The following is a 22957-nucleotide window of genomic DNA, read 5'->3' as shown; positions in this document are numbered from 1 at the left end:
TAACATCACACGATAGTGACAAAGCAAGAGATATCAGTTGTATTATTCCGTCAATATTGTTTGAGCTGAGATTTTTTTTTTTTTTTTTTGCTAGGAGCTTTACGTCGCACCGACACAGATAGGTCTTATGGCGACGATGGGATAGGAAAGGCCTAGGAGTTGGAAGGAAGCGGCCGTGGCCTTAGTTAAGGTACAGCCCCAGCATTTGCCTGGTGTGAAAATGGGAAACCACGGAAAACCATCTTCAGGGCTGACGATAGTGGGATTCGAACCTACTATCTCCCGGATGCAAGCTCACAGCCGCGCGCCTCTACACGCACGGCCAACTCGCCCGGTTGAGCTGGGATTAGAGGAGGATGCAATTTGCATGCATTTTAGTATAAGAGAGATAATGAAATGAAATGCCGTGTAGCCTCTGGAGAGACCTGGTGCAGGTCTATTGATTTGATAGCCGTAGGCGACCTGTACATCGTAATGATCAAATAATGATGAAGACGGCACATACACCCAGTCCCCGTGCCAGGGGAATTAACCAATTATGCTTACCATTCCCAACCCTGCCAGGAATCGAGCCCAGAATCCTTGAGACCAAAGACCAGCATGCTAACCACTTAGCCATGGAGCCAGACAGTTTACAGAAGTAAAAAGAATAAAAAACAATGAAATCCATAAAAATTGTGTAAATTACTTTAAAACAGGAAAAATGGGATGGAAATAAGTTTGAATGTCGATCCACACTTCTTTCCATATTAAGGCTGTATTATAAAAAAATGAAATTTTATTTTTATTATTATTTTTATCCTTTTATGCTTTTTGAAGAAAATAACGTTGGCTCTTTTGTTAAGAACATGGCTTTAAATTGGCTATTTTGAGGCTTAATGGTACATACACCATGCCAAAACTAATAATTGTAAGATATAAAAATTCCTGTGTAACAACCCCTGTATTAGTACCTTCAATTAGCAACAATTCTTATTTCATAACTCAAATTTTTTTCAACCTTTTCAGATTTGAATAGCATTTTTAGCGAGAGAAAATTGTCACATTAACTTCAAAGTTATTGCTATTTGAAGCAGCTCTTATTTTGAGCAGCAAGAAGGTTTGATTTTAAAAAAAAAATTGATTCAGCGATATACCTGTGATGTATGTACGTTCCAGACTCTGCAAAACGGTAGCTGAATAAAAAAACACACACACAGCGGTAAGAGAGCGTACGGTCACCTACCCTCTCTTCCCCTCTCCTCCCTTAGCATTTCCAACATTGTCCTTGCTCCAACCTAGTTCTTCCTTTCCTAAATGTAGCTCCCTCCCGCTGACTCATCCGGTCAGTCTATACCAGAATTTTGAGGAAACAGTAGAAGAATATTATCTCACCCATTATGCCTTTCATTTGCTAATTTTGTGTTCATGTTTTGTGATGGAGGTCTAGTAGAGTTTATACCTATACAACTGTTTTTCGTTTTATAATATTCACACTTTATTCAAGAATCCCACGAAAACATCGTCCTCCGTTGAAACCTTTTAAAAAAAGCCTGAGCTGCAAGGGCTATTTGGGATAAAAGAAAACAAGTAGTCTTAGCAAATGTTTCAAATAATTCTGTTCAACTGGAAGAATCCAACAAAATATATATAACAGATTATTAGGTGAAAGCACTGCCCCATCAAGACACAATGCAAGTAAGTAAATAAACTATTTTTATAATTTATAGGCACCATAAGGTGATTAACTTAAAAGCAGTTATTTAAACTCACGACCACTGACCAATGAGGCACAAACGCCACCTCAGGTCTATAAGCTTTGTTACAGGATGGGATGTGATTAGCACTCTTATCTTCATCTAGCTCCAGTTTCTACTATGAAAGAATATCATGACTGGGTATGATATTTATATTACGCTATACAAAATAGAACTGCATAGAGCAACATGTCTTATTTTGTTTTTCAAGTTGTTTTTTTACGTTGCACCGACATAGATAGGTCTTGAGGCGGCGGTGGGATAGGAAAGGCCTAGGAGTGGAAGGAAGCGGCCGTGGCCTGAATTAAGGTAGAACCCCAGCATTTGCCTGGTGTGAAAAAGGGAAATCACAGAAAACCATCTCCAGGGCTGCCGACAGTGGGGTTCGAACTCACTATCTCCCAAATACTGGATACCAGCCGCACTTAAGTGACTGCAGCTATCGAGCTTGGTACATGTCTATTTGAAAGGTCTTGTAATTATTTTTAGTAGATTACCTACTTTTTAAAATGCAGTTTGCAGTTATAGTTTTGAATGTTTGCATTAAAAAAAAAAAAAAAAATGTACATGGGCATCGTGGCTAAATTTGCAGGAGAGAAACGCGTAAACTACTCTAGCGGAGGATCTTTACAGAGAACATGTGTAGGTGCAGGGCTGAGTCACAGTATCTCAGTCACTGGAGAAAACTGAACGGAAGCCCAGTTAGTGTCATCAAGGCGAATATTCTCGCCAGAAAAAAAAAGATGATCAAGAAGGAGATTAGCATTTTCTCAAAAACTACCAGCTGGAAAGTGTGACGAAAACTATGCGCCATTAGCACAGTTGCCTGACGTTGAAAATGAAGTCGTTGAAACAAGACGTACAAACATTTTGAAGGAAATGGCCGATGAAGTATCAAACAGTAGTCCCTTTGATGTTTTACTCTTGGGCAGCACACTAACCACATGTGGCATGACCAAAGAGTAAATTGGTTGACAGCTTACATGTTTACTCCAGCCATTAAACGTTTACCTTATACCCCTTGCCACAATCTTGGTCAAACAATTTTATATCAAAAAAAAGAAATCTCACCTCAGCTGCTGTCACATTTGGAACAGATAATGAAGACCCTGTTGTAAAACTGTGTGAGAACAGAAGTGGCAACAATGTCACCAAGTGTGGGTTCTTCGTGGACCAAGAACATCCATTCCCAGGAGCCAGTGCTGATGGTTTGGTTGCTTGTGATGGTGTCATAGAACTGAAATGCCTTGCCTCTGTCACTGAATCCGATTTGAGAGAAGAGGTGACTAACAAACAAAGATTTGTGCCTGGAACTTTCAGAAGGAAAACTGCAATTGAAACGAAGCCACAACTACTTCTTCCAGGTTCAAAGTCAATTGAATATCAGCAGAAGAAAATGGCACTATTTTGTAGTGTATACGATGAAAGGAGAACTCTTCGTACAGATAATGCAAAAGGATGATTTGTTATGTCATTTCGCCAAAAATTGTAGACAGTCTAACTGTTCGAGGCATGAAAATCCGAGATCCCATCTTTGTGCTAGAGGCATGACGACAAAAGCGGGCAGCAGATACCAACAAAGGAAAGAAGAAGAGAGTTTTTTTTTTAAACAATTGGCTTCACGTCGCACAGACACAGATAGGTCTTATGGTGACGATGGGCTAGGAAAGGCGTAGGAGTGGGAAGGAAGAGGCCTTGGTCTTAATTAAGGTACAGCCTGATGTAAAAATGGGAAACCATGGAAAACCAGCTTCAGGGCAGCGAACCCACTATCTCCCGGAAGCAAGCTCACAGGAAGAGATCAGACACCATTTAAAAAATAAAATTGAAAAATAAAATAAAATCCTGCTTATGTTTAGCTATTACGGTTGGGTGATATTTGTACTTAAGTTGTTTAGAAAATGATGTGTGGGACCGAGGAAAATGTCAACCCCTGCAAGGGCAGTATAATACGGTGAAGAAGTGTAATTCGGTAAAACTCTTAAAAAATGGATGTGATTATTCTGAGATGGTTAATACTGAAAGTTTTTATATATAGCACAATATGAAATGAAATGAAGTAGAATGATTCCACGAAGATGTCATACCAAGGCGTAAATTGCCAAATTCATATTACTTTATTTTTCTTGAAGAATTATGATTGTATATAGTTTAAAATCTCTTATTACAGAAGGAATCATCAGAACAACATGTTGCAAAAGTCTGTATCTTACTTCAAATCCTGTGACATTTAGCACACTGAGAAACACATCAAATAACGTGCATTTTCCATACCGTGATATTTACAAGTAATTTGGTTTTTTTCAAGCTCACCTTTTTGTGTGTCAAAATGTGATCTTTCATGCATGTACATTGTTACAAACTATAATATCCCTAATTCTCTAAGTAGTTAAAGGACTTTCTTTATTTGCTTAGGGCAGATTGTGGGCAGTCAGTGAGAAAAACACACGAAAAGTCGTGTACAAAACACAATAATCGATGGAATAAAATTTCCTTCGGGATCCTACGCCAGCTCAATGACATGAAGAAAATCATATTTGAACATTTTCTTCTAAAGTGAATCAGTTTCCCGCTACGACACCGTGACTGACTGACATTGCGCGCACAATACTACGCACACCTCATTGCAGTCCGGTCAGTTGCTTAGAAGAGAGGGTAACAATGAAGTTCAGAAGTCATTTGCTCTCGTGTCAGGTTATACGGCACATGACAAATATGCAGTCAATGTTTTCCTAAGAACATTAAGTGTTGGAGATTGTCCTGAACCTTGAAGTAGTAAAATTGTTTTCTGATGGAACAGCAAGCCATTTTAAGCAAAAATATACCCTGAGCAATTCAACATTACTTTCTGCCATATTTTGATTTAAAATTTAATGGAACATTTTCAAATCATTCCATGGAAATAAGGGCAGTAGATGCAATTGGAGACCAAGTGAACTGACTGGCGGGGGTTCCTGTGAAATCTGGAAAGAAGGTACAGAGTGCAGAAGATTTTGTTTTGAGCAATAACACCAAGCAAAATTACTGTTCAGGAGGTACCACAGTTTGAAATAGAAGAGGTTAAGAGATATATTGAATGATTTCAACATATTTCAGCTATTCCAGCCACACACAAATTTCATTATGTAGGAGTATTGGGCAAATATGTTATAGAATATGCACATCTTTTGTGTGAACAATGAGTGAGGAGTCACAAGTTTCACAATTAAAACAAAAACTGTCGGACAATAAAGTGATACGTTGAAAGATTGCGCGAGGCAGCGTTCCTCGCACCAGCATGAGTAATATGTGCCCGGATGTTGCGTTATGTGTTCCATCAACATGCATAGGTAGCGAAGAAGGTTATGATGTAAATAACAAACTACAAATAAAACACAGCACTATGCTTACCTGGTTGTTAGTGTCAGCTTACTACTAGTCAGCTACATTATGTGTTGATCTTAAACATATTATTTTATGATATTTTCGTTTTTATTATTTGAAGTGATAAAACTGCATCTATGTTGTAGACAGTGTTTTGATCATGCTTTATGCAATAAACCTATGCCTGTAAAATTATTTTACTCTTATACGATGTGAATACAGAATTACACAGTATAATCAGTAAACTAACTCAGTATGAAATGTATAATTTCAGAGGTGTCAGTCAGCCACATAACGAGGTTAGTCAGTCACACACCACATTTTAATGTATAATATCCTTCAAATTGAGTTTCAGATACGTTCTTTTTATAAAAAAAAGCAAGTTAAAACTCTCTCTCCAAACAACATTTTCGAAAACAGTATTCAAAATAAACTTTCACAGAAATAGCAGAGAAACATGTTCATGCGAACAGAGAGCTGACATTTATGCCAGTCAGTCACAGAAACTTTGCAACAAAGTATTTAGTATGATTTTTACTTTTAAGCCATGTTTTATTTATATAATTATCATTGCCCAGTGTTGCTTTATCATATTGTGTTATTAGAATTTTCAATTTAATCTACCACAACATTTACACAGATATTTTCTTGCTGAAGTGTACTGCAAATGTCGGTCACATATGGAATTGCTTAGTAATAAAATAATTTTTCAGGAAAATATTTGCTTATAATAACATGTGTGTGTTTCGTTACAGAATGTTAAAACATTATTTTCCTTTCTTTATTAATCCATTTATCCACCAGAGTTGGTTTCTCCCTCGGACTCAGATAGGGATCCCACCTCTCAAGGGCAGTGTCCTGGAGCGTGAGACTTTGGATCGGGGCAGATACAATTGGGCAGAGGAATAGTACCTCGCCCAGGCGGCCTCACCCGCCATGCTGAATATGGGCCTTGTTGGGGATGGGAAGATTGGAAGGGATGGGCAAGGAGTGGGGAAGGAAGCGGCGTGGCCTGAAGTACCATCCCGGCATTTGCCTGGAGGAAAAGCGGGAAAACACGGAAAACCATTTTGAGGATGGCTGAGGAGGGAATCGAACCATCTTTACTCAGCTGACCTCCCGAGGCTGGAACGTTTATGGTCAATAGAATTTTAATAGAGTTGTAATCTTCAAAATCATAATATATCAATACACGCCGACCTCTTATTTATTGGGTTGGATGGCGAGTGTGCCTAGTCCACAAATTGGGCATACGGCTCGGAAAGCAGGTCTAGTGTGCGACTCAGAAGCTCAAAAGAAAGACAACGCAAACAGAGATAGAGAGACAGACATTGAGGAAAGAGGAGGAGCAGTAGGGGGTAAGGGAGGGGTGGTAAAAGTCACTAAGACACATGCAGCAGCTGGTGAGTGAAAATTGTGCTGCCATCTCTTGCCTTGCGATTGACACTGGAAATGATCGCTCAGCCTTAAGAACACTTACTACCATTTGAACATCATTTATTGTTTTCAGTTAATGAAATTGCCAAGAACAATTTTTCCTGGAGCCCATTTTATTTCTCCATTCAATGGTCTTTGTTGCTTGTTAACTTATAAAATGCCTTACAGTTATCACCAAAACAGGCGATGTTTATTTAGTGGACACAACTGACACACATGATCATGCTCACGCTGCCAATTTTCTGGCAGAAGTGGCTGTGAACAGCATTAAAAAATGTGAGGACTTAAAAGCGCAAAGTTCTTTCTGTTGTGGCAGACAGTGCTGCCAACATTTCAAAATTGAGTTTCCTGCTTGAAAATTGTGAAGATTTGGATACCATTACTTATGAGACCACAGCAAATGTATTTTATCTATGATAATAAACATATTCACAAAAAGGTACAAAAGTTCAAAGCTAGAAAAGCAGTTGGAATTGATAAGATTCCTGGGGATATACTCAAGGCAATGGGTTGGGATGTAGTATCATATCTGACGAACTTTTTTGATTACTGTTTGCATGAAGTAGTTATACCAAGTGAATGGAGAGTTGCTAAAGCAAACCAAGTGTACAAAGGAAAGGGTGATAAACAAAAAGCGGATAATTACAGGCCAGTTGGCTTGACATACTGCATGTAATTATAATCTATGAGCTTCATTTCCGTATTGATTGCTACTACAACATAAAAATGATACGGAAGCCTCCACCTTATCAACACAGTGTTTATTTACTATTGATTACAGTAAATCCAGTACCGGTTTCGACCCCTATGGGGCCATCCTCAGCTGTCATATATCAAACTAGTTTCAAAAACATCACATTACAAAGCGTTGCATATGCATGAAAACTGACCCAATTTGACAAATGATTAAAAACAAGTTAAATGTTCAAATAGTAAGAATAATAAAATGGGTCCTTTCCTCTTTAACTTTAACAGTTACATGTTGTGAGAGGCATGTCACCTCATTATTTTGTTGATCTAATGAACATCAATTAAAATTTTTGCATTACTTATGTATACTGATATTTGTGAAGTTGTTACTATTTATATTTGTGATATTGAGATATTACAATGTTTAAAAAAAAAATTAATATGTACATAAAAAGTTGACCCGATATAACAGGCCGTTTAAAGAATGAATGAAGTAGTAAAAACAAAATAAAATGGGTCCTCTTTCTACTCTAACTTGTTACATGTTTGTTGTAACTACAATATTCCTGTTGGTATGGTAAGTACACAGATATTGTGGAGTGCTACTATTTAATGTTGAAACTTAGAACTGTTTTTAATTCATTCCAGTGTTTTCTTCTTCAGATGACTGTATAATATTGCAGGTGATATAAATATCTTGAAGATTCAAAACGTTATGAAGAATTACGTCTTAATTTTTAATCGGTCGGATGCATTGTCTGTGTACTATATTCTCAGTATGTACTAAATACCGAGTTAAAATTGCGTATAATGAGCTGATGTTTATTTAGTTACAGCGTGCATCTTAGTATGGCATTATACTATGTCAAGTGTCAAACAATATACATTTTGATGTCTTGGGTGATAGCGTGAGGGCTTCTTTTATGTTGTAGGCCGTATTGTCTGTAAATAGAAATAAATTGTGTAAAGAACAGCGTCTGATGAACTGTAAGGAGTGAAGTATGTGTGCGTTGCACGGCTGCACGTCGAGATCTGTAGCATGTTAGTTTTGGACTGTTGCTCGCGGCTGTAGAGGGGAGGTTTGGAGGGATGGGAGGGACGACTGTGGAGAGAGCGGAACTAGAGTGGGAGGGATCTTTAGGCGGTTCTTTTGTATGTATGGGATGTCGTTTCTTGACTCTTTTCAAATAATGACTTTTTAGGAGGGGGATAACTGTATTGAAAAGAATGTTGGTTTTTCCCGTAATTTCGTTTAGCTTGAAATTTGGGTTGACGTATTGATCTAAGTTTATGTAAAATTCTTCTAAGATACTGAGCAAGGGGCTCTTGGGTTTTGTATTCAAGATTTGCATGTCATCGTTAATATTTGTAAATTTATGTTTTTGGTCTTCGATATGTTGTCCCATGGCTGAAAAATGTCTATGCTTAACTGCATTAATGTGCTCGTTGTATCGTATCTGGAAGTTCCTTCCAGTATGCCCTATGTAGCTGGCTTCCTAGTCGTTACATTTCAAGCAATAGACACCTGAGTGGCTGTATTGATTTTTATTGTTAACATATTTAGCATTGTGTAAGATGTTGACATTGCGACGTGTGGTTTTATAGACTATCTTTAGGCCTCGTTTTTTAAAAATATTTGTTATAGGATGTATGCGACTATTGTTATAGGGGAATAGTACGTAATCTTTTTTTGCTTTTTTCGGTTCTGGTTAATTTGGTTTTGGGTTTGTTTTTATTTTGTTTATGATCTTGTTGATCATTTCTTTTTTATATCCGTTCTGTCTGGCTATTTCATGGATTAAATTCAATTCATTGTTTAGATCTTTTTTTGTTAGTGGTATGTTGTATGCTCTATATATCATACTGTAATATGCAGCTTTCTTGTGTGTATTTGGATGGGTACAGTCTATTTTTATTGTGTTGGATGTGTGAGTGGGTTTTCCGTATATTTTGTATGTTAAATGGTCGTTATGCCTAGTTATGGATATATCTAGATAATTTATGGTGTTATTGTTTTCACTTTCCATAGTGAATTTTATATGGGGATCTATTCCATTTAGTTGTTCTAAGATTCTTGTTTCGTTGGTGTGCCTATTGTCTATTATAACAAATACGTCGTCCACAAATCTGCACCAGAAGGGGATATTATCTAGTTTTTGGATTTCTTGATGTTCTAAGTAATCTATATATATTTCAGCCAGTATACCTGATGTTGGAGAACCCATGGGTAATCCTTTTTGGTGATATATAGTGTCAAAAAATTTGAAATAATTATTATTGATGGCAAAGTGTAGTAATTTTATGAATTCCTCTATTTCTAAAATACTGAGTTTGCTGTGATTTTTGAGATTGGATTCTATGATTTCTATGGTTATTTGTGTAGGTATGTTGGGGTACATATTTATTATGTCATATGATGCTAATCTATGGTGCTGTTCTATTTTTATATTTTTAGTGACGTTACAAAATTCATGAGTTTCTTATTGTTTTTTTGGCTAAGAATACGTAATGTTTTTTGAGAAATGTTTGAATAAAATGTAATAATTTGTAGGTGGGACTTGGTTTATAGTTTATTATAGGCCTCATAGGGATGTTGTCTTTATGGATCTTTGGGTATGCTTTAGCAGTAGGTAGTCCTGGGTTCATTGTAATAAGTTTCGTGGTTTCCTGTTCGTTTAAAAGAAAGTGGGTATTTTTAATTCTTCATTCATTCATTCATTCTTTAAACGGCCAGTTATATCGGGTCAACTTTTTATGTACATATAATTTTTTTTTAAAAACACTGTAATATCTCAATATCACAAATGTAAATAGTAACAACTTCACAAATATCAGTATACATAAGTAATGCAAAAATTTTAATTGATGTTCATTAGATCAACGAAATAATGAGGTGACATGCCTCTCACGATATGTAACTGTTAAAGTTAAAGAGGAAAGGACCCATTTTATTATTCTTACTATTTGAACATTTAACTTGGTTTTAATCATTTGTCAAATTGGGTCAGTTTTCATGCAATTGCAACGCGTTGTAATGTGATGTTTTTGAAACTAGTTTGATATATGACAGCTGAGGATGACCCCATAGGGGTCGAAACCGGTACTGGATTTAATGTAATCAATAGTAAATAAACACTGTATTGATAAGGTGGAGGCTTCCATATCATTTTTGTTGTACTGCATGTAAGCATTCAGAAATAATTCTTTCGTATTACCTGTACATTGCACGTGTTTGCAAAATTACTTCTTTATTTTCTTTTACACTTTGCTGTATGTCACATCGACAGAGATATACTGAGTTTCAACTCAAGACCTTAGCGGTCCCTTTGATGTTAGTCAGACTTCTGGTCGGTGAAAAGGCTTCTGCAGCGCCAAATAGTTCCCTAGGTTTGTTACTTGTTCCTAAAGTTAGGAGCTTTCTTTAGTTTGGTCAGATATTCTGGTGAACTGACTTGATGAATTAAAATTTTTGCCCTGTATGAATATGGAAAATATATCACAGGTTGTATGTTATTCGGGTTCGTTACCAACTCTTATATTTCATACATAGATGGCTATGAATATTTATTGTTCTCAGTGGTGTATGTAGCAAAATAATAATTATTTAATATGATGTTGATATCCTATTGCACTGTGTACTTAGTGAGTATGTTCGAGTTCATTCCACTGCTGATAAGTTCGCATTATATGTGCAACGTTGAAGATGGATCCAAGAAAACTGTTGGCAATACTGGCTGCAACAGTGTGTTAAGTATTCATAATGGCTGCCAGCTGTGAGCAAGACGTGTGTGATGCTGTGATGCTTGAGTCCCCTGTGAAATACTTTAAAGCTAACAAAAGTGGAGAAAAATAAAGTAGAAAATCTAAACCAAATTGTTTTAAACGTTTACAGTAGCCTACGAGGTTAGAATCCACTGTGGACTGTGGAAGACGTGAAAAAGACCGCGGAGCTGATCGGCATTTCTGTGTACAGTGTTTACGCTGCTTGCTTGGAATTTAAACTCCACGGAAAATCCAAGTCTCCAGCGAAAGATCGATGTGTCAGCTCAGCACTCGCCGTAGATAAAACAGGAAGGGCCTTAACACGGTATGGGAATAGGATCCTCGGCTTATTCGATGATAATAATAATAATAATAATAATAATAATAATAATAATAATAATAATAATAATAATAATGTGTACTTTACTTTATATTCGTAACCGCCCTCTACCTGCAGAAATGTTGTCATCAGAGGATCATGAGTTTGTTTTTACCTTCCGAATGACGAGACTACAATATTTATAACATTCCTGGAAGCATTGTATATTGCAATCCCACTCACGGGTGGGGTTTTCAGCTTTTTTAACTGTGAGAAACTGCCACTGACAGTTGTTGCACGAGAGCGGAATCGTACACTTATGTTGTAAGTCTCCATGTGCCTCACACAAATTTCATTTTGAAAGACAAATAAACCTTGCTTCTCTTGCCTCGGTATTCATCAGTAATCTGTAGGTTTTACAGGGTCAATAAAGGAATAAATAGGTATAGTACGTAATCAAAGTACAGCTATGTGAAAGGAAGTGATTTCGTTTGATGCTTCACTATTTCAGAATGAAGTACTGTACTTGTCAGATGGACGCACGGTGTTAATGACAAACTGGTTGTGGCGGAGGTGGAGAACGGGGAGGAGACGGGAAGGGGGAACAGGGGACGTGCTCACATGCAGAAGGATACTTTTCCTAAGCTCTTGACTTGAATTTCAGTATAGGCCTTATGGTGACGATGGGATAGGAAAGGTCTAGGAATGGGAAGGAAGCAACCATGGCCTTAATTGATGTACAGCCCCAGCAGTTGCCTGGTGTGAAAATGGGAAACCGCAGAAAATGATTTTCAGGGCTGCCGACAGTGGGGTTCGAACCCTCTATCTTCTGAATGAAAACTGACAGCTATGTGAGCAAAACCATGTGGCACTCGTTTGGTAATAGAATTTAATGGGGCTTTGCTTTAAACAGCATCTGTCAGCAAATGAACACCAAATCCTCAAATACTGTACAATAGCAAGCAATGTGAAGGTAACTAGAGAGCGGCCATTCTCTGGAATCAAGTTTCCGAATGCTAGAGGAGGAAATTGAAGATGAGTGAAGTCATGAAATAAAATACACTACGCTCGCCTTCTGTAAGATTCTGTATCTAACACACACACACACACACATTGCATCACTAAAATCCATGCATATTATTGGTTGCAGGTCCAACTAAATGCGTAATGATTGGCCAAAATATTGAATGAGGGATGTCAGAATTTGAACACGTAAGCGGGAGCAGGTAAAGGTACTAAAGCAATATTTTATGTACATTTAGTGGAATTGGGGCTGGGGCTTTTATAATTCGACATGTATGAGAAAATGTGTTACCAAGGAATGTACTAACAGTATTCCACTGTATATAAGAGATATAAGTAAAGAACTGGAATCAGAGATACGACTTTTTGCAATGATATAATGCATAGAGTAATACATATGATACATGATTGTGAGCAACTGGAAGAAGACTTAGACAATGTTGTGAGATGGACAGGAATCAATGGTATGGTAAACTGCATGAAAAGTCAGGCTGTACATTTCACTACGAGGAAAAGTCCTCTTGATTTTAATTACTATGCTGACGGGGTGAAAGTACCTCACAGGGAACACTGTATATACCTAGGTGTTAATATAAGGAAAGATCTTCATTGGCTTAAGTACATTAACAAAGTTGTAAATAACCTTGGTTATGAAGGTATTGAGGGGTTACAGTAGGGATGTAAAGGAGAGGGCATATAAGTCACTGGTAAGACCCCAATCAGAGTATGGTTGCAGAGTACTAGACTCTCACAAGGATTACTTGATTTGAGAAATTGAAAGGATAAAAAGGAAAGCAGCACTATTTCTTTCATGCAGGAAGTAAGAGTGGAATTTTTTTTTTTTTTTGTAGTTGCTTTACGTCGCACCGACACAGATAGGTCTTGTGGCGACGATAGGACAGGGAAAGGCTAGGAGTGGGAAGGAAGCGGCCATGGCCTTAATTAAGGTACAGCCCCAGCATTTGCCTGGTGTGAAAATGGGAAACCACGGGAAACCATTTTCAGCGCTGCCGACAGTGGGGTTCGAACCTACTATCTCCCGAATACTGGATACTGGCCGCACTTAAGCGACTTCAGCTATCGAGCTCGGTAAGTAAGAGTGTAAGTCATGTTATATCGGGTTACTAATGTAATTTTCAACAGTTAAAAGAAGAAAATGATTATTAAACAATGAAAATACAAATATCTGATATATGCTGATTAAGGCTTATTCATTTCAAACCCTCTACAATTAATACTGTCTATGTCTTTAAAACTTCAAACTTATGTCCTCAAATGCAAGTACTTTTGACTTATACTCTCTCTCCCTGGCACAAAAAACTGTTCTGGGTGATTTATAACAAATGCGTCGTAGTGTTATAAAAATGTTGCAAACTTCCATGCTGGCATGATATGGGAAGAAGGACAAAGGCTATTTGACCGTGTAGTATGTTCCGTGGTGCCAGTGGAGAGATGGAATGGCATGAAATTATGAGAAAAATAAGCTTGAATGGAGTTTTTAAATGTATGAAGGATAAAGTCTGAAGATAGAGATTGAATTCAACAGGACAAATTGAGGCAAACATTTGTTTATAGGAAGAGGAATTAAGGATTAGAATAATTTAATAAGGAAGAAGTTCAATAGATTTCCAACACCTTCAAAATCATTTAAGAAAAGACTAGGTAAAAAAACTGATAGGGAAAATGCCACCTGGGTGTCAGCCCTAACTGCAGGTCAGTGGCGAATGGTTTGACTGACTGATGATGAACAGTACGTCGAAGTCCTTTCAGTGAGCACTGCGCACTCCTTTTCTGATATCCAATATATATTTGCTGATTTAACCTATATTTATCAGTGTGCATCCTGATGACAGGGAACTGGGCTATGAACTGTTCCCTAACTTCACATGCTGACTCATAACACGAATACAATAATTGTATACATGAAAATTCCTGAAGGAATTCATTCTAAAATGACCCTTAATTAATTCTAAAATGACTCATGCTTGTCAGTACAAAACTCATTAAAGCTTAAAGACAGAAATAAGCACACCATAATGATAGTAAATCATACTGAACAGCCATTCACTTGAATGTTCAAAGCAGACATCATTTAGTTTCCTGCTGCAGTAGTGCCATATAGAAAAAACTCAGCCAATAATAAGGTATAGAGGTCGAGTGTAATGTGGATTACTCAGTAATTACACAATCTGAACAACTTCAATTCTATTGTGAAACATGCGTCCACACAGACTGCACTCGTTGGATGGGGGAGGACAAGACTGCATAGGACTGAGTGATTAGTGTTTCGTTTTCTTTTACTGGATCTGCCCTGTCCAATACCTAAATTTAGGTAACAGTCAATATGGACCAAAATGGTCAAAACTGTGGATTAGGATGGAGTATGTGTAACTGTCATTTAACCTCTTCATGCCTGCAATGCTCTTGCTGAAATAGTTCAACAGCAGTAGATGTGGTTTGGAGCCAAAGCTAGTGATACTTGGCAGGTGTGTCCAAGGTTTGAGGGTTAATGCTGGTGACCTTCATGGTTTGTTCAAGCTTGTCTTTATATTGCTTCAAAGGGGCAACATGGGGTCTTATGCTAGAGGGAAGTTTAATATAAAGGAATTGGCAAGGAAGTCTGGTGTCGCTCATAGAGCACACATGTCCAGGCCACCAAAGCCGATGGCCCATGACAGAGGCTTCTACACAGTTCATGCACGCTTTCTCACAAACTGCAATATTGGAGACATGGTTCTCCAATTTGATATTGAAGACTGAACAAAGTTTCTGTACCGAGCGAGTTGGCCATGCGGTTAGGGGTGCAGAGGCGTGAGCTTGCATTAGGGAGACAGTGGGTTCGAGCCCCACTGTCAGTAGCCCAGAAGATGGCTTTCTGTGGTTTCCCTTTTTCACACCAGTCACATGCTGGGGCTGTAACTTAAGGCTATGGCCGCTTCCTTCCCGTTCCTAGCCCTCCTTATTCCATTGTCGTAATAAGACCTACCTGTGTTGGTGCAACGTAAAGCAACTCATAAAAAAACCTTCTGCAGATGAAAACATTCAAATTTCTTAATGTCATGGCGGTACAGGGTCCAGGTTTGCATCCATGGAGTAATGATGTAATGACTGCTTTATCCACCAAGAGTTTGGTATGAACTGTTAGGTCATTTTCTTAAAGACCCGCTTAGATAGCCGACCAAGTGCCAAATGAGCAGCACGGAGTGTGTTTTCCACATCCTCTTCTGAGGTGCATCATTTAGACAAGATGTTCCCAAGGTATGAGAAGTGATCTACCTGTTCCAGAATGACGTCTGAGACACACACATTGAACTCGGCAAAACTAGGCCCTGGTGCAGGTTGGACAAGGATCTTGACTTTATGTGCACTGATGGTAAGGCAAAAACTACCATATGTGCTCTTGAAACTATAGATTAACTGCTGCAGTTCCTCAGGAGTAAGAACAGGTGATGCAGTATCATCAGCATACTGCAGTTCAGTTATTCTAGTCACATAAGTTAAGTGACATGAACGAAGTGTCGTGAACTTGAAAAGATTTCCATCAAGACAATACCTTAAATCGATGTCAGAGGTGTTAGTATGTGATGAATCACAAAGCACAGCAGCCATGTACAAAGCAAAGGGCAGTGGGAAAAGTATACACACTTGTGTTGGTCCATGTGTGATAGGAAAAGCATCAGAGGCATTTTTCTGGCAGAGAATCTGGCCAGATGTACCATCATGAAGTGCTCAAACTAGGCCGACAAAGTGGTTTTTTTTTTTGCTAGTTGCTTTACGTCGCACCGACACAAATAGGTCTTACGGCGACGATGGGACACGAAAGGGCTAGGAGTGGGAAGGAAGCGGCCGTGGCCTTAATTAAGGTACAGCCCCAGCATTTGCCTGGTGTGAAAATGGGAAACCACAGAAAGAAAAAATGTTTAGGGCAACCAAATAGTCTCAACAATGCCCACATAGCAGGTGTCAGGACAGAGTCCAAGCCCTTTTCCAGATCATAAAACACTAAGCAGAGGGGCTGCTGTTGGTCTGTGCACTTTTCTTGGAGTTTCCTTGCACAGAAAATCATGTCAATTGTACCTCTTGAGGCATGAAAACCACCACATTGAGACTCGGGGAGAATCTACTCAGAGACAACCTGGAGATGGCTAAACAGAATCCTTGCAAGAAATTTGCCAGCTAGAAGAGCAGGGATAGACTGCGATAGTTGCCACATATACTGCGACCAACTTTCTTCAATACAGTGATGACAGTAGTATTCTTCAGGTGAGTTCCCCAGATTAAAAAGATTAGTATAAAGAATCTTGACTTTATGGAAAAGCCTCCCCCTTGAATCAGCTCCAATGGAATGTTGTCAGGTCCAGGTGCCTTTCTGGGTTTCAATTTATTAAGAGCTTCACAGAATTTCTGGTATGATGGTGGCATTGCCATCCATGGCTGCTGGGGCTGTTATGGCACATCTTGGAGAAGTCCTCAGATTGGTAGAGGTGTAATTTTAAAGAGTGTAGAAGTGTTGTTTCCAGCACTCCAAGATGTCCTTGCTATCAGTAAAGGTGGCAGCACTGTCAGCTGATTTTCAAAGTCCCTATAGTTCTTTAATCCCTGCATAGAAATCCTGAGGTCAGATTGGATAACTTTTGAAGTGCCACCAGTTGATCTTCACAATTCAAACTGTTCAATCAATCAATCAATCAATCAATCAATCAATCAATCAATCAATCAATCAATCAATCAATCAATCAATCAATCAATCAATCAATCAATCAATCAATCAATCAACCCAACTGCAATTAGGGCTGTTGCCCAGGTGGCAGATTCCCTATCAATTGTTTATGTAGCCTTTTCTTAAATGTTTTCCTGCCAGGCTGAGTGGCTCAGACGGTTGAGGCGCTGGCCTTCTGACCCAAACTTGGCAGGTTCGATCCTGGCTCAGTCCAGTGGTATTTGAAGGTGCTCAAATACATCAGCCTCATGTCAGTAGATTTACTGGCAGGTAAAAGAACTCCTGCGAGACTAAATTCCAGCACCCCGGCATCTCTGAAAACCGTAAAAGTAGTTAGTGGGACGTAAAGCAATGAACATTATTATTATTATTATTATTATTATTATTATTATTATTAAATGTTTTCAAAGAACTTGGAAAGTGATCGAACATATTCCTTGATAAATTATTCCAATCCCTTACTCCTCGTCTTCATCCTTACTCCTCTCCTCGAGTCAGGTAAGGAATCTATTGGTTTCGAAGAAAAGAAGAGTCAAGACTGGTTTGAGGGCAACAACACAGAAATTATGAATCTCACTGATGCCAAACTGTTAGCTCCTCTATCCCTTCTATAAGATCAATCCTCCAGCTTGAAGAAAGCCCACTTTCAAGATCTTATATATAGAAAGTCAGACTTGATTCAGGGAAACAACAGAAGAACATGTAAATACATTGCAATTAAAAAAACAAACATTATATCAAACAGTCAATTATTGAAGGAGATTAACAATTGTGGAAATATTTTCCTTGAATTTTTATCCAAATATATTGAGGCTGGGAAAGCACATTACTCAAACATATCTTCTCTTCACACTAGAACTGGCAACTGTTGAATATTCAACAGTTTGTTACCTGCTGCAGTGGCACTGTCGAATATTTGACACATTCAATATTTCATTACGTAAAGGCGTACTCGGTTCACCTGGAAGGACGTGGCTTCGAATCCCCGCCAGGTAGTTGTAAAAGAAATGAGATTTCCACTTCCGGAGGTGCATATGCCCTGAGGTTCACTCAGCCTACACCAAAAATGAGTACCAGGTTAATTCCGGGGGCAAAGGTGGCCGGGCATAGAACTAACCACTCTACCCCATCAAGTGCCGAGGTTACGAATAGTGGAAGCCTTTATCTTCCACCACTCCTCGGGCCTTCATGGCCTGTAACGGAGATGACTTTGCTTTGCTTTTATATTTCATTACGTAATATCCTCAATTCTTCAACATGTTATGACAGTCTACCTTTTTTCACTCTCAACATCCACAGCAGCCGTGAGCAGTTTCATTCATTTTTACAATCTCTTTGAGTGCAATTTCATGGAAATAAATGAGTGCAGTTTTCCGATCGTCTGTTTGAGCGCCATTGCTGTAATGTCTGTAAACAAACCTTCACGGGCTCTGATTTGCTATTCTATTTCATTTTATTTCATAGATTTCCGTTCGGTGCGGGTTATTTACTTCTGTATATATATTATTTGATTGATTATATATATTTTTAGTACAGTGTGTGTCTAAATATGGGATCTTCATTATGGAAAATTAGTGATGAGTTATGGTAAAATTTGTTAGAAGAAGAAATTGAGGATCTGAGTTTGAGGATAATGAGAATGAACCAACAGATTCCGAGTCAGATTTGGAATGTGTATTACCAATTTATCCGCATTGGTAACCTATTGTAACAACATGGTCTAAGTCATGCTTCCTGAGCAAGGCATGCCCATACATTTTCCCTAATATTCTTAAGAATATGCCTCTTAGAGTGATGAAACTTTTACTAGTGCATTACAAGTACATTATTGACAATCCAGTGTATCTCAGTTTGTTTGTGACATGTTTCAGTTTTGTGTACATATGATCAAAAGTTTTATTATTATTATTTTGAATTTAGGAATTACACTTTCTGAACAGACTGTACATTTTTCTAGTCAAAACATTTATGCAATTTCGTGTCAACATGACAATCCTCCAGCATTAGCTTTATGTAGATATATAAAACTTCGTAGATTTATTTCATACATCGTGGACATTTTGTATTTTATTTAGACAAGTAAAAGCTGCTGAATATGACTTGCAACCAAAAGATTTAACGCTGCCAGTTCTAGGGTTAACCCAGTATGATCAGCAAACAGAAAAGAATATGAAAGGTTTTCCACATCTAGTGGCATTACCACAACATAGCTGCAAGCAGTTAATATCTAACAGATGTGAATATAATGAGCTGCTTTAGCAAAAAAATAGTTGTAGTTATATAATAAAAATCTTCCGGGCTATTATGCCATGGTCCACTCCTGTCACTTCTTCCAGACGTTTCGACTACTGCTGCGGTAGTCATCTTCTGTGGCGTCGTGTAGATACGCTCTCCAGTCGAAACGTCTGGAAGAAGCGAGAGGAGTGGACCACGGCATAGTAGCCCGGAAGATTTTTATTATATTGACACCGGCCATGAAAGCCTTCATACTTTAATAGTTGTAGTTATTGCATGAACATTTGACTGGACTAAAACAATTCTACAAAGATATGTCCCAGCATCCTTGAAACCTTAGCGTATAAGTCCTTACCAAGTCTTGTGGTAGATGATATGACATTGCCATAGAATCAAGTAAATTACAGGAAACTGGAGATGGAGGAGGAATGTTTCCAGAGTGGAACCATCCATTCACTGAGATCCTATCCCGTTGTCTGCTTAACACTTCAGCCACCTGAAGTGACAGAAAAAAAAAGCCATCATTACAAAATATTAAACACCAAAATCACATGAAGGATAACAAAACAAATAGATGTGTTATGGACAAGAGTTTTCATCCAAAGACAGAGCCTTCAGAAAGTCTGCAGATACCATATTACCTGACAATCATATTCCTGCTATTTGCTTTACGTTGCACCGACACACATAGGTCTTGTGGCAACTATCACGACCACGTGTTGCGACGCACCCCTTTCATGTCTCAGTGCTGAGTGAACGGACTCGAGCAAGTCTCAAATCCACGACCTCCGAGACTAGACATAGGGGTATCAATCTAGAGTTTATATGATCATGTAACAGTGGCAAGAAGTTATAGTGTTTCCAAAGTTTGAGTGACAATTTTATTAAGTGAAAAAATTCAAAGTGTTCAAGGCATAAGATTTCACATAGTCTTACTCGAGGCAAGCTTGTGCAACGCAAAGTTAGTGCATGTGTAATGTTGTCAAATAGCCGACAACACGGCGTCAGTGCAAATAGAAGCGTAGTAGAAAGTTTCAAAAGTGTTTCTAGAAGCCAGTAGAAGGTAATATTGGGTAGATTGTTGGTGTAGTAAGAAGCCACTTATTCGAGTAGATTCTATGACACTCCCCCATCAGTTAGTGGGAGGAACACATGAGCCAATCAGAATTAAAAACACGAGACTTTTGGAGGAGCAGATGGGAAAAGCTTCAAGAAGCCGTGAATGGAGGATATAGGGAGAAGTACTTCAACAGATCGGGGAGAAACTGTCTAACTACTGTGCAGGCAACGTGTGCGTCACAAAGAGAGAGAATCTAGGCAGCTGCCGTAAGAGCAGGGTATATGGCTGTAAACCATAGCAGTAAGCCGCAGAATAGTTACATGTGGCTAGGCAAATTCAGTCAAGTATTGCGAAGGAAGCGCGAGGCGGGAAGATGCAAATCAGCTATCAGTAGCGATGGAGATTTGGAGGTGCCGGTTTGAGTTCTTGGTTTGCACTCTCCCTTTTAACTAAACATCGCATAACTCAAGGTGATTATGGCGTCTCGGGCGCAGAGAAAGGAGTCAGAAGAAAGAAGTCTGACGCAGGTGGAAGAAGTCTTCGAACACAAGCTAAGTAATTACCAAGTTTCGCAGGGTTTGATCTTATTGTATTAAAGTGCGTAAATGAACTGGATAGTCAAGGACTTCGAGAGAGACTATCTGACCAAGAGCTATAAATGTACTTGTACAAAGATTTCAAGATTCTTAATTGTATATTTGTAAATGTACAGTGTGTGACTATTTAAGATAATACAGGTGAAGGGAATTGTGTATGTTGTAAAGTTGGTCTTGTTATTGGTTAGTATTAGCTCCCGGAAACTTCAAACCCAGTCCCTAGCCTGTTCGAATCCTTAGGATCACGACAGGTGGACTTAAAATTCATGGTGTGCAGAATGGGGTAATATGCATGATTAATTTGTGGAAAAATAGCAAAGATCGCTGGTGTCAGATTGTGAGAGAGTGTATTTGTATCCAGCAATATCTCGCGTTACTTATTTGCGATCACCAAAGTACATTACGCGGTAATCCGCTCATTTAAGCTGATTGATAATTATTTGGGGCTATGTTACAGAGCAACAAACTGTAAATCGAGAACACCTTGCTGGCGTGGGGAAAGGAAGGAGAGATTTGGCATCACTCTGTGGCATTGTACAGTTAGACCAGCAAATAGTGGAGTCAGACCCCGTTCCAGAGTCCGGTGGTCAACAGTTCATTATAGAGGGGTCTACTACATCAAATAGTCCAGCTCCCAGTATGTTGAAGAGTATGCTGGAGTAGTGCATGAAGGTCTTTATTTATCTGTAACAAAGGCTCTTAAATTGATAGGCACAGAATTTGATGGAACGCAGATTATGCAAGTTTTGTGAGAAAGTGGAAACTGCTTTAGAGTTGGTTAGTGTTGTATGTCCTCCGCTCTCTCCGCTCAGCGCCTGCCAGCCGCATGCACGCCAGCGTGTATATTTCGAGACTCGACGCGCAGCCTTCAGAGCGCGTGCCTGTACCGTCGAGTGCACTATAAAAGGAGCTCCCTGCTTGTCACTCTCCAGGATTCTCTCAAGTGTCCTGCTCCAGAATACACTATACGTCGAACACAGAGGCTACTCCTCTTAAAAATGTGTCTCGACCAGGTGGACTGAATTCTGGTAGTATGAGGTTTCACCTCAGGTCACTGCTCCAATTTCCCGTTCGTTCATTCCAGTCGAGCCCCGATGCTGTACTCTACACATCCCCAATCTCACTCAGGCTCCGACACACAAATTAGATTCTCTAATTGTGAACTTAGCTTCCTTTCTGTGCAAGCTCATGAACTCAGACTCTTCACGTCAGAAGGAACTCTATTAGCTAATCAATGCTAGTGAAACTGATAGTTTTCGACTATCACGAACTGAACATTCCTACGAACTCTCTTTTCAAGATAGAAGCTATTGTAAATACATTCAAAGTGTACATAGTGTATAGTGACAGAAACTCTCTCTCAAGCGTAATTATCCACTTTGCTTCAAGGCATTTTTATGTTTATTCTTGTAAATTTCTATGTGAAGCAAATAAATAAGTTGTGTTCTGGTAAACCTTATCCTTGTTTACAACACAACTCATTGGCAACGAGGTAAAAAACTACGTGCTATCTGCCACCAACTCATTCACGACGAGGTACAAAACTGTGCGCAACCTGTCACCACCTCATTGGCGACGAAGTACAACAGTGGTCAGTGTGTCGCCCACTCATTCGAAACGAGGTACAAAACTGCTTACATTCTTTCGTCAACTCATTCGCGACAAAGAAACAAACTCTTACAGTGTATCGTCAACTCATTGGCAAAGTGACACTCTACTCCGTCCCTATCACCACTCCACATTGGAACCTGTACGGACTCTACCAGCAGTTAGCCTTTTCTACAGTGCGCCTATTAGCCTCCTTCGAACTACGGACAGTCAGCCTACATTCCAAGGCTCTCGCTCGCTCGCTGCACCTGTCAGGCACGCTTCGCTTGTTGCTCTCTCACACACTCCCAGCTGTTCCGGTGAAGGTCTCGCCTCACGCCAGCTCAGTACACGCTGCTCCACAGGTTCTTTTCTCTCCGGCATCTCAACATGGCTACAGCCGAGCAACTCGCCGCCGTATTGCAGGAT

General features: G+C 39.0%; 1 protein-coding gene across 4 annotated transcripts in view; it reads right to left on the bottom strand.

The window, feature by feature from the left end:
- The window catches only part of sud1 (Prolyl 3-hydroxylase sud1), a 377821-nt gene that overhangs the window by 189892 nt on the left and 164972 nt on the right, over positions 1-22957 (bottom strand). For all 4 annotated transcript variants that reach the window (XM_067141856.2, XM_067141858.2, XM_067141855.2 and 1 more), the window contains exon 5: positions 19641-19781. In XM_067141856.2, coding sequence (XP_066997957.2) covers positions 19641-19781 — 141 coding nt within the window. The remainder of the gene's footprint in view (positions 1-19640; positions 19782-22957) is intronic.

Source organism: Anabrus simplex, chromosome 2 (assembly GCF_040414725.1).
Source record: "Anabrus simplex isolate iqAnaSimp1 chromosome 2, ASM4041472v1, whole genome shotgun sequence".
In the NCBI taxonomy this organism is placed as follows: domain Eukaryota; kingdom Metazoa; phylum Arthropoda; class Insecta; order Orthoptera; family Tettigoniidae; genus Anabrus; species Anabrus simplex.
The sequence above is the reverse complement of the archived record's forward strand: the minus strand, read 5'-3'. Positions and strand labels throughout refer to the sequence as shown.